The 13,149-nt window shown below is 50.6% G+C and overlaps 1 protein-coding gene across 1 annotated transcript; it reads right to left on the bottom strand.

The window, feature by feature from the left end:
• On the bottom strand, nt 8,890–12,427 carry MTFP1 (mitochondrial fission process 1). The gene is given in 5 exon segments (XM_001929262.7): nt 8,890–9,470; nt 10,683–10,830; nt 10,833–10,914; nt 11,272–11,399; nt 12,163–12,427. Coding segments are annotated over 5 exon segments (498 nt in total). The 5' UTR covers nt 12,230–12,427; the 3' UTR covers nt 8,890–9,397.

Here is a 13,149-nt window from a genome sequence, read left to right as displayed (position 1 = left end):
TTGGCAGTTGAGGCTGAAAGTCTGGGCCACTTACCCTGCAGACCCCAGGCCAGGGAAACCTTCTGTGCTGGTGCTAATTAGGCACCAGATCCACTTTCTTCCCCAGGAACCCAGCACTGTAGCAGCCTCTGCAGAGACTCCGCTTTCACATCACACCAGTAAGGTCAGGTTTGTCCCCCAACACATGGTATCAACACACACAAGCGACAGAGGAGCAAAAGCAAGACCAGAGTGCTAGAGAAAACTTTATTGTATGTATACAAAAGGTGATTCAGTTGTGTTCTGAAGGGCCCCCTGCTTCCCAGCTCTCCTTGGTGGGGCTCAGAGCTGACTTACTAACCATAAACAAAATAAAAGACAGCCCACAGAATGGGAGAAAATACTTTCAGACAAAGCAACCAACAAAGGATTAAATATACAAACACCAGCAGCTCAATATCCAAAAGACAACCCAATCAAAAATGGGCAGGAGATCCAAACATTTCTCCAAAGAAGACTACTGTGTGGTACCACCTTACACCAGTCAGAATGGCCATCATCAAAAAGTCTATAAACAATAAATGCTGGAGAGGGTGCAGAGAAAAGGCAACTCTCTTATTACACTGTTGGTGGGAATGAAAATTGGTGCAAGCACTGTGGGAAACAGTATGGATGTTGCTCAGAAAAACCAAAAAGAGAACTACCATATGATCCAGAAATCCCACAGCTGGGTATCTATCTGGAGAAAACCATAATTTGAAAAGATACATGCACCCCAGTGTTCATTGCTGCACTATTTATAATAGCCAAGACATGGAAACAACCTAAATGTCCATCAACAGAGAAGTGGATACAGAAGATGTGGTACATATATATACAATGGAATATTACTCAGCCATAGAAAAGAATGAAATAATGCCATTTACAGTAACATAGATGGACCTAGAAATTATCATACTAAGGAAAGTCAGACAGTGAAAGACAAACATCAAATCACTGACATGTGGAATCTAAAAAAAGGATACAAATGAACTTATTTGAAGAACAGAAACAGATTCACAGACTTTGAAAAACTTACAGTTACCAAAGGGGACAGGTAGGGGGTAGGAGGTATGGACTGGGGGTTTGGAACTGGCATATACACACTGAGGTATATGGAATGATTGGCCAGCGGGGACTTGCTGTATAGCACAGAAAACTACCCAATAGTCTGTGATAATCTACGTGGGGAAAGAATCTGAAAGAATTGATGTGTGTATATGTATAACTTAATCACTCCACTAAATGGGGGCTGGGGGCAGTGAGGGGGTCACCTATCATAGTAGGTGAAAATAACTCTAAGAGAAAATAACTGAAGAAAGAGAAAATAACTGAAGAACACAAATGTCTGTTCACACAGTACTGGTTCAGTTACAGTACCTCCCTCCATTCCATGGATCATCATACCATCACAAATATAAAAGAGGTATCAGACCAGCAGAACATCCTGTAGTGTATTATTGAAGCATGTTATAGAGTATACAGAAACTAGACCATTATATTAAAGTACATATATAACAAAGCCACCCAAATATAGCTCACTGAGATGTTGCTTAACAGTGATTTGAGCAAGGGGAGTTCCCGTCATGGTGCAGTGGAAATGAATTTGACTAGGAACCATGAGATTGCGGGTTTAATCCCTGGTCTCGCTCAGTGGGTTAAGGATGCAGTGTTACCGGGAGCTGTGTTGTAGGTCGCAGATAATGGCTTAGATCTGGCATTGCCGTGGCTGTGGTGTAGGCCAGCAGCAACAGCTCCAATTGGACCCCTAGCCTGGGAACCTCCATGTGCCTCGGGTTTGGCCCTAAAAAGACAAACAAAACAAAACAAAAAAAAACCCCAATAATTTGAGCTGTAGGAAGTTTAGGAAGTATCCGGATTTTCTGATGGTTATATATTTGCTTGTTATACCTGCTTGGTAAAAGGGGGGCTATTAGTGCACTGTCACAGGCGAGCTTTTTCCTCAAAGCACCCATGGGACAGAGCGGCAGTACAGGTCACAGGCCAGCCCATGGGTGACCCCTCCCAAGCCATGATCTCCTCAGGGCCTTCCCCTCCCCCAGCTCAGCATCTTGTCTACCCCCAAGCCCAGAGCCACACCCACAACAGATTCAGTGATATCCATCTGCCACACAAGCCCAAATCCCCCCAACTTGGTCCTGCTCCCCCTTTAGCATGGTGATATCCTTTCTTTGGGTGAGGATAACCAAAAGTCACAGCAGTTACACACTGAGCTTTCCCGTTTATCAGCTGCCAGCTGCCAATAGTGCAGACAGAAAGATGTGCACAGTCAGGAGAGTAGAGGGGCCACAGCCTGCCCAGGAGAGAGGTCCTTCCCCAGATCCCAATACCAGTGTGGCCATATTAGCTGTGTGATGGTGGACAGTCACTTGGCCTCTCTGAACCTTCCTTTCCCTGGTCTGTCTGTACCAAGAAAAGTCCACCTCCATTTCCAGGATATGGATTTCTCATGATGTGAGTGAAGCATCTGGGTTCAGATCTAGCTGAGGCCTTTCATCTCTCCTAAATACCCAGCTTCCAGAACCTAGGGCCTGCACATTTGGGTGGCTCACATTTCCATTTCAGAAAAGCTAAATGAGGAAGGCGCTTCCCTGCCGTCCCACAGCTTGGAAAAGGGAGCACTCACCTGTATGAGATGGTGGTGTAAAAACAGGATTTACAGCCAGGTTCAAAGGGTCTCCTCCAAGCCCAGAAGCTTGTCCAGCAGATGATATATACACAGAAGGATCTCCTCCTGGGCTCCCATGGTCCCCAACACAACTGCCTGTGTTGAACTACCTTATGCCTCGTTTATCCAGCTGGGCACTGCAGGGAGAAGCCAGGCCAGCCTGTGACTGTCACAGCCCCGGCCCATAATAGGGAGAGAAAATTCTCCCAATTTTTCTAATTTCCTCGCAGTAACCCTGGTTTAGAACAAGGGCAGTTTGGAACCCTTGGCTAGTTTCTGCCGTGGGGTGCTGGTTAAGTTACAACTTGACGTGATAGTGGAGTTCTACATAGCCTTGGGTTCTGAGTCCCAGCTCTCAATGCCTATCCCACTGCCATTCTCAGGGGTGAGGGTTGCCAGATAATACGGGCTACTCAGTTAACTTTTTAAAAATTTAGCACATATATATCCCATGTAATATTTGGGACTTATTTAAACTAAAAAATTAATTGTTGGAGTCCCTGTCATGGCTCAGCGGAAAAGAATCTGACTAGTATCCATGAGGATGCAGGTTCTATCCCTGGCCTTGCTTGTGGGTTAGGGAGCCAGCATTGCTGCAAGCTGTGGTGTAGGTCACAGACACACTCAGATCCTGTGTTGTTGTGGTTGTGGCATAGGCCAGCGGCTATAGCTGCAATTCGACCCCTAGCCTGGGAACCTCCATATGCTGCGGGTGCGGACCTAAAAAAAAAAAGAAAAAAAGAAAAAAATCATTGTTTATCTGAAATTCATGTTTAACTGGAATGCCTAAATGTTTATTTGCTAGGAGTTCCCATCATGCTCAGTGGTTAATGAACCCGACTAGGATCCGTGAGGATGCTGGTTTGATCCCTGACCTCACTCAGTGGGTTAAGGATCTGGCATTGCTGTGAGTTGCGGTGTAGGTCGCAGATGCGGCTCGGATCTGGCGTTGCTGTGGCTGTGGAGTAGGCCAGCAGCTACAGCCCCCATTAGATCCCTAGCCTGGGAACCTCCATATGCTGCAGGTGCAGCCCTAAAAAGACAAAGAAAAAATTTTTATTTGCTAAATCCGGAAGACTTACTGGGGATCCAGCACCTTTTTCCTGGGCTGACCCCCAACTCTGCCCAAAATAGCCCTGGTAGGGGAATCAGGTAACAGGAAGAGAATTCCCTGATCTCCAGCTGCACCTGGGGCATGGCCCTCACCTCATCCTCTTCCATATCACTGTTGAGCATGAAGACCTCCACGCTGAACTGCAACATCTCATTATTCTGCTGGGACCAAGGGCCAGAACTAGGGCCTATGAAGAGGCACCTGGGGGACAGACAAAGGGGCTAGAGGGACCATCACCTCAGAGACTGGCCAAAATAAGTTTCCTGGGAAGCCACAGAGAGGCTCACATTGCAGGACCTTCTTTCTCCTTAAAACCATGTTAAAGGATGTCTACCCCATTACTAGAATCTGGGGACGTATGTGTTTAGCCTGAGCAAAGGGCAGAATTACAAAGTCGGCCGCGAGTGAAGGACTCAGAGGCCCTGCAGCAAGCCTGCTCCTTGGCTGGGAAGAACAGCCCATCCTCTGCCAAGCTACTCAGCCCAGGTAGGCAGCTTCAGACCCTGGCAAGTTCAGACCAAGCACAAAAAAAGTTGGTTACCAATGACCAAGTGCAAAAGACAGATGTCTACAGGTGATTACACCAGCAGCCCAGCTAAGCGAGACTCCAGACTAGAGCTGAGCTCTCTGCCCCTATCTCCTACCCACCTCCCACAGCCCACAGACCCCTGGTTGAAAACAAAGGTGTATATCCTCTGGGAGTGGTTCAGGTACCGGCTCTGGGAGCCCACACACTGGTCCACGTAGAGCTTCATGGCCCGGTTTAGCACTGGCTGGAGGCGAGCTTCTAGGATCAGCCACAAGTCTTCTACATAGGGAGGTAGCAAGGCCACTGAGGGAAGAGAGACCTTCCTGGTATGTAGTCATGGCCACCTTGTAACAAGCATCTACTGCATGCCTGGTAGATCACAGCCATTGTTCCATTCCTTCCTGGATGGTCCTAGAAGTGTTATGCCCATTTTTCAGAGAGGATAACAGAGGCTCAGAGAGGCAGCTGAACTTCAGTCCTTACCCTGCCTTATCTACCAAATGGGTGCTTCCCTGTCCCACCAGGGACAGAAGACCGAGGCCAGGTGCAGGGTGGTACACAAGGCCCACATTCTGCCCTCTGTGGGCAGCCCTCAGGGGTTCACTCCCCATTCCCTTCATACATGAGTCCAGACCAGGACTCACCACACAACACCTGGAGGACTACCTGGCCTGAGGGCTGAGACCTCCTTGGAGGGGTCCAGGCAGGGTCCACGACAGGCCAGCTGCAGCCAAGCTGTCTGTCTGCTGCCCAAGGAGCAGCCTGGGCTGGGGGCCTGCCAAGGAAAAGGTGCCACAGGTGAAGGGGGTCTAGTAGTTCCCCACAGCCAGACTGGAGGGCAGGCCCTGGGCAGTTTCCCCTAGAGGGGCTAGGAGTGGAAGGAACAAAGAGATGCTGCTCAAACAAGCTTAACCAGCACTGAGCATCCTCATAGCTGCCACTAGGGGCTCCTCCATATACCCATGCGAACCACACAACTGCCCCTACTTTACAGACGTGGAAATTGAGGCTGGAAGATCTTACCATCTGCCATGGTTACTTGCAGCTATCAGCTACAGAACTTAGATTGAAACTCCTAACTAATGGCTCTTCCAGGACTATTTAAAGATTGGGGTTGTTATATGGCAAGATTCAGATGATACCAAAAGGTATTAAACTTAAAGCTGAGTTTACCTTTACCCCGTCCCTACAAGTACCTGCTTTGTGTCGGTATGAGCAGCTGGCCTGTGTATAAACAGACTCATTCCCCACAGTCTCCAGCTAATGGTTTTTACCATTTGGGCTCCTGACCACCTTGCCATGCTGCCTCTAAGGATTATCTTGACCCAGAGGCCTAGGGCAAACCAAGGAATATAAAGGATTTGGAGGAATTTTCTTTAAGAACTTAAGGCAGTTGTCAGTGTTTGTTTTGTTGAGCACCTATTGCATGCCAGGCTCAGTTCTAGAGGCCAGGGGTGGGGTAGGGTGGGGGCCTCTGAGTTTAGCGTGGCTGGGGAATCAAACCTTACGACTCCGCCCTGGTTTCTAGGAAGTTTCTGCTCAGCCTGGGACAAAGCTGAAAGCTCCCCAGACGCAGGGTGAAGGTCAGGGAAGAGAAAGAGGTGATGCAGGACTCTGGTGTGCTAGGATGTCAGTCGGGGAGGCAGCAAGGGACTTTAGGGGAAGGGGGCATGGTGGGAGGGGCTGAGTGTTGGAGGGCATCAAGAAGGAGTCCCCTTCTCCCAGTATCCCCAGGATGCCAAGTCCAACTCCTTTGGTAGCCCAGGCCAGGTGCGGTGGGATACATTATCCAGTTATCTGGGGGCTCACCAGATGCACAGCTGGCAGAGGGAGGCTCAGTTCAGGGGTGGGGAGGGCAGAAGCAGGGCCTCCACCCACCACACCAGCTCACAAGGGAGACCTGTTGCCCAGACTTTACCGAGAAGCAAAACCAGAACAGACTGCAGAAGCCCCCTGCTGGCAGCCATAATGAGAAGAAGCGTTGCTTACCCACCACAAACCTCCTTAAATTGCCCCAGAGGAGGCTGAGGAAGGAACAAGCCTTACCTGGAGCCCACAGATGAGCGTAGGGCACTGCTGAGCTGGGCCAGGCTGAGCTCTTCCACATTCCCCAGCTGTGCCCACCTGCCTGCAATGCCTTCTGATTTTAGAAAGGCTCTGAAACCCGCCTCACTCACATGGGATTTAATAAGGCTTGTAAGAGTTAATGCTGAGGGGAGGCTCACCACACAGTGGACTGAGCAGTCTCATCTGTAAGAGGAGAATGATGGCACCTCCCACACAGGCCATTACGGGAGTTTTGATGCTTAGCACAGTGCCTGGCACATAGTAAGATCCGTGTTCTCTGTGGGTATCATTTGATGACTCTTGTCCAAGGGGAGGGAGGAGCATCAAGATGATTCTGTCTGGGGGAAGAAGTTGGGGAGGATTCACGGAGCAGATACCATTAGAGGTGGACCTTGAAGGCTGAGGACAGAGGGAAATGGGGATGGGGAGGGTATTCCTGACAGGTGGCATGGCCTGAGCAAAAGGACAGAGGCTGCCTGTGCAGGGCGAGGAGTTAGGGGAGAAAAGAACAGGTGCAGGATACTACACGGTGAAAGGAGACTGTCAAGGCCTGGAGTCTCTGAATGACAGGCTGAGATGTTTGGACTGGATCCTGGGGGCTGTCAGGAGTCATGGGAGGTTATCAGAACAGAGGAGGGACTTGGGAAGATTCAGCCACCGCCAGCAGGATCAGTTCAGAAGCTTGCTCCTTTAGGCACTGGGTCTTGGAAGAGTGCCCAAGATTTTAGTTCATAAAAATAAAACCATAACGATCACTCTCAGAGGCACATCTTTGGATTATCATCCAATTATTTCCTCTGAATAAATTCTTAGGTTCAGAATCCCTGAACCATGTAATTGGCATACTTTCTCTCTAGGTTAGTCATCTGATGGTACAATTACCAATTATCTGCTCTTGAAGTATGTCTCTTGCCGCAATCATAATAGTGATTAAATAACTCTGTGAACCCCACTCTGGCCAACTGCTTTGCAAGCCATATATTTTTCCTGTAATCCTTATAGCAGCTTTAGAGTCATTACAGAAAATTGTACAGTGAGGAAACCAAGGCTCAGAGAGGTTAGGTAATTTGTCCAGGGTCACACAGCCTATGAGTCAGCTCTGCCTCTGCCTCTGTAAACAGCCATGTAAACTGGAAGGCAGTAGGCAAGGAAGCACTGGACTTGGGGTGACAGGGGAGGTTGGAGTGACTCAACCACAATGTGGTTGTAAAGGGTTAAAAGGTAAATGAGCCACATCAGAGGAAGCACTTAGCATAGAACCTGGTACACTAGGAGCAGTTCAGTTAAGATGCTCTCAATAACCCTGGAGGTGATTTGAACCAGCCAAGGCGGGTGCATTGGGAGGTGCTGCCTCCTTGTGGTGGTGCTGAGCATTGTGTGAAGCTGGCTGCTTGGGGATCCAACCCCCCATATGCTCCAGGGCAAAGGCCACCAGGCCTGGTGTGTGAAGTCACTTCCCCCTACCTAGTGCCAGCAGGGGTGTGCCTCATCCTCTCAGACCCCAGGAAAGCAGTATGCTTTTACCCCAGCGTCTGACACCTCCAGTCTCATGGACCTCTCTGCACCTGTTTCCCCACCCATCAAATGAGAGCATCGAGTTAACCCAGTCACTAAGAACTGTCCCTCGTCACCTGCCCAAGAAAAAGGCAGGCTTGAGAGCTTCCTACCTCTACAGGGCTAGAGTGTTTAGGGGAGGCATTCCAGCTTCATGATGCCCATACCCCTGCCCCAGAGCAGAGTTGCAGATAAAATACAGGATGCTCAGTTAAATGTGAATTTCAGATAAGCAATGAAGAAATTTTCAGTGTACATATTTTCCATGAAATTAGGGACATTACTTATACTAAAGTACTCTTTGTCCTTTAAATCAAGTAAATTTAATTGTGCATCATGTTATCTGATATAATCAGCAACCCTACCCTGGAGGGTTCAGTGTAGAAGCAAGACTAGGCTGCCAGGGAGGCGCAACTACCCATTCTGTGCTGGGTGCTTTGGACCTCTCACTTCAGCCCTCACAAGCCAATGTGGGAATCTCCGTCATTACCCCTACTTCACCAAGATGCTCAAAGCCACACAGCTGATGTGCACAGGGACCAGGGGAGTTGGGGCTGGAGCCTACAGGATAATAGGCTCAGGCCATTAGCACAATGATGGAGGGAGCCCAGAGGAGGTCAGAGGCAACCTTGTAGGGGTGAACTAAGGGAGAAGCAGGCTGGAGTCAGGCTCAGGTTTTATCTGCCCAACAGGCTCCCCTCCCAGTGGTGTGAGTATTTGGGGAGACTTGCAGAAAGAGGGCAGTGCCTCCCCAAAGGAGGCTGGCAGCACCAAGGCAGAATCCCAGGCATCTGCAGACAGCCCAGTGCTGGCCAGTGTGAGTGATGTGTGGCCAGAGACATCAGCCTCCACTCTGAGGGCCCCCAGCCCTGCTCCCCATCACCACACTTGCTCATCCCCAGTAGAAAAGGAGAAAACTCAGCTTCTTGAGGATTTATTGCCAGCCAAGCCCTGACAGCCCCTGCACCAGGAGGGGCAGACAGCGAATCACTTCTCAGGGTCCCCGCTTCTGCACTCCTGTGTTTCTGTCAGCCGCACTGCCATGCACTGGCCCAGCTGAGCCATTGGGAGGCCTGGGTCCCAGCTTGGGTGATCTTGGCCATATTCCTTGCCTTGTCTGCACCTCAGTTTCCCTACCCTCCATGGGAGGATGTTACTTTCCTGTCAAAAGATAGGGCTGGGGCCACCCGGCATCCATTATGGCTCAGTATCACAGATTCCATGGAAGCAGATGGGGTTCAGGTCCTGTCTATGAGTCGTTGCAGCTTCTGCTCTGAGGTCATTATCTCTCAGTTTCCGTTCAACTTAAACCTACTCAGGTGTCAGGGCCTCGGACCCTAGGCAACTAGGTGTCCACTTCCCCTGGCAGGAAGAAGGAGGTGGAACAGGGAATAGGCAAACCCACAGGCCAGGTACCAGGGTGGAGTCAGGAGGAGCTGGGCTTCTCCACTGAGGGGTAGAGCTTGCGGAGGCTGGAGTCCAGGAGGAAGTCCACTGACCTGTGGGGCAATGGAGAGTCCTGAGTAGGTGACCAAGGGATGCTAACTGGGGAATGGAGGCGGGAGGTCAGGGCTGAGGAAGGGACTCCTGGACTCAGGACACAAGTGCCATCCAGGTGGCAGCCATCACCCTCCTCTTTGTTCAACTGGGAAAACAGACAGAGAGTAAAAGACTCACAAGAACCTCAGGGTCAGCTAGGTTCCCATGGGAAAAGATGCCTCCTCCCACTCTCTGTTGGTTTGGCTGGATTGGCCCCATCTCTAGTTCTAAGAGCAGGCACATGATCCAAGCCTGGCCAATCAGAAAAGGGAAACTGGCTCAGGAGTGGGCACCCAGTCCCAGCGAGGCCAATGACAACCTTCTTCGGGATTTTTGCTGTCACTATTAAGAAGCTGCCCATGGGGGAGTTCTCATTATGGCGCAGTGGAAATGAATCCGACTAGGAACCATGAGGTTGCAGGTTCTATCCCTGGCCTGGCTCAGTGGGTTAAGTATCTGGTGTTGCTGTTGCTGTGGCTGTGGCTGTGGCTACAGACCAGCAGCTGTAGCTCCAATTCAACCCCTAGCCTGGGAACTTCCATATGCCACAAGTGTGGCCCTAAAAAGCAAAAAAAAAAAACCCAAAAAAACAAAAAACAAAAAACAGCTTCCCGTGGGGGTTGCTAAGCTGGTGGGAGGGAAGCTGGAAGCTACTGGGAGCCATCTCTGCTCCCACAGAGGGAAAGTGACTGAAGCCAACACAGAGTAGGGTAGGAAGAAGGGCAGCAGAGAGATCCAGACCCCTAATAACATCAGTTGGGTATTTGGATCCAGCCATATCTGAAAGAAATACAACTTTGAATTTTTAGTTTCATGAGACAATCAATCCTATTTTATTTAACCCAGTTTCAGTTGGGCTTCTGTCACCAAAACTTCAAACCCATCCCCTCCAGGACTCAACTGTTTCTGGCTACCTATGGTTGTTTTCTAACACTGGATTTTCTTTCTGGGAATTTACTTGTCCTCAGTCCCATACTCTCAAGGCACCTCCCACCTTACTGCCCAAGTGCCTGCCAGATCATAAGAAGGACATAGATTGTCCTTTCTACCTCAGGAGCCCCAAGTGCTGGCCCTGCCTCTGCTGTTTTTATTCTGTGAAAAGTGGGTACACCCCACACTTCTCAAAGATTATCTCACCTGTAGAGTTTTCTGAAGCAGGGAGGGGCACCCACCTGTCGATGGGGTGGATGATGATGGGGATGGCCAGTAGCCCCAGTGCAGTAGTGGTCCACTTGCGGACAGCCAGAGGCCAGCGGGTGGCAGTGCCCAGGATGTAGAGAGAGGCAGCACACACACGGTTGATAGTGAAGCCTGGGATGCCACAGAGGCCAGAGCCTGCCACACAAAGGTGTCTACCACGGCCACGGTCACCCTGGTGCTGCGGCCTGCCTCAGGGCTTGGCACCTGGTAGGTACAAGAGACACATAACCCAGCAGAGGCAGAAGCAGGAAACTCTGTAGACAGGAGCATGGGAGGGACCAGGGAGAGGGAAGTGAAGGTGGGTGGGGACAGAGCCGCACTAGTGTTGGGTTCTGGGCTGAAGGTTGACTCATGCACAAACAGGACTTCAGTATAGATCATGTCACCTGCACGGTTGGGGGTGGGGTGCCTATCCTGCAAGCAGGACTGTGGTGTGGAATGCACCAGGCCAGGCTGTGGGGACTCGACTGTGCCACAAGGGACTTAACCATATGCAAGGCTGTAGACTGACCACAAGGGGAGTGGACTGGGGTGGGGGTTGAGGGGCAGGTTAACACTTACATCTCTTGCCTTCTTGCCTTTGTCAATGGCATCAGCCAGCACATAGGAGCTGGACACACCATAGCTCAGCCACACAACAGCTGTTGGCACCAAGGAGCGGAAGGCCTCCCCTACCTCATTGGCATAGCCTGGTGGTGGAGGAATATTTAATTCCTGAGCGGTTGGGTTGTTCCACAAGAGGGCACTAGAGGGAGATGGTTCTTATCTCAGCCTGCTAAGCAGTAGCTGGATGACCTTAGACAAAGTGACTTTACTCCTGTGAGTGTTTCCCCACCTGTAAAATGACACCCATGATGCTCACCTGGACTCTTTCCTTATGGGAGAGCTGAGTACTGTCTCCATTCTCACAGCCTACTTGCCTTAATAGTCTGGGTTCTAGAAGCATGTGAGCTGGCTGGGGGGACAGGCAGTGAGAGAGACTAAAGGCAGCCCCTCTGACGGGGAACTCGCTAAGTGCCAGGCCTTTCTGTACCTTATCTCATTGTACCCTCACAACTACCACCCAATGAGAGAGACCTTGTGCTCATCCCTTTTTGCTGAGGAAGAAACAAGCTTAGTCAGAGCGACTGATCCAAGATGAGAGTTCAAGTGCCCTGACTACAGCCAGTGTCCAGTCATTCCACAGGGGGCAGCCCACTCATCCCCATCCACCTACTTGGGCTGCAGCTTCCACCTGGGAGACAGACCAGCAGAGACCGTGAGGGCCGGGCTGGACAGGCCAAGCTGTGTGATCTTGAGCCAGTCCAGAACCCTCTCTGAGCCCAGTCTCTGCCCCGGCTGAATGAGAACTACAGCCCTCCCACGTTCGCCATGTCCCTGACCGGCGTCTGGGAACCCCTGCTTCCCAGCCACGTGGTGTGGGGGTCGCCGTGCCCCTTGCCCCGTGCTCACCCAAGTACCGCACCCACGTGTCCCGGAAAAGGTCGCGCTCGGCCCCCCGCGGGGGCGGCTCAGACATGACGCTTCCGCCTCGGCTTCCACTAGCGCTCCTGTCTGCGGCTGCGGGACCGGCTTAAGGTCCCAGACTGAAGGACAGGTCGTGCGGTCCCCACCAGCAGGGAGCGTCTGCAAATTCCCTCGCGCACTGGCGCCCCCCTCCCAAGCTTGGGTTTTACAGATTAATTTTCATCACGTTTTCTCTGGGGTTGAACGGTTGCGCGATCCTCTCTCAGCACTGACTGTAGTGTTGGAGCCAAAGAGACGCAGGTTCAAATACCGGATGCTACGCTTCATAGCTGTGTGACCTCGAGCAAGAGTCTGTACTTCTCTGCACGTCACTTTATTTGTTAGATAGGAAACAGGATGGGTTTACTCCTGGGGCAGTTTCGAGGATGAATTACACTCATCATTTATCGAGTTTAGTGCCAGCCAGACTGTTGGCTAAAGACTCCAGATGGCTTACTTCTTTAAACCCTCCCCTCAGCCAGGCATAAACCCCACCCTCCTTTTACAGATGAGGAATAGAGATAGAAATAATTGGTCACTTTCCCGGGTCCTACGACTGCTGAGTAGTGAAGCCGACATTTGATTCCAGGCTGTGAGGCTCTAGTTCCCATGCTCTTAAGGTAAGCTCAGTAAATGAGACTGAGGGAGTGTATGTTGAGAACCCGAGTGAAACTCTGAATCCTTTGGGGTATCAGCAAACAAAGACACAGCTTTTAAAGACAGGCAGTCCTGGGTTCAAATTCCAGTTGTGCCGCCTATTAACTGTCAGCCACGTCTGTAAAAAAATGAGTAGCTAATACATACTGAGCGTACACTAAGCGCTCTGGCTGTAGTTTCCTTGAGTCTTTGCAATAACCCAAAACAGTAAGCACAGGGCTGATGCAGTGTATCCAGGAGGCGCTCATCATCAAATAAATATCCTAGACTCCCTAT

This window comes from Sus scrofa, chromosome 14, assembly GCF_000003025.6.
Source record: "Sus scrofa isolate TJ Tabasco breed Duroc chromosome 14, Sscrofa11.1, whole genome shotgun sequence".
Taxonomy (NCBI): Eukaryota; Metazoa; Chordata; class Mammalia; order Artiodactyla; family Suidae; genus Sus; species Sus scrofa.
Note: the sequence above shows the minus strand (reverse complement) of the source record. Positions and strands in the feature narration are given on the sequence as shown.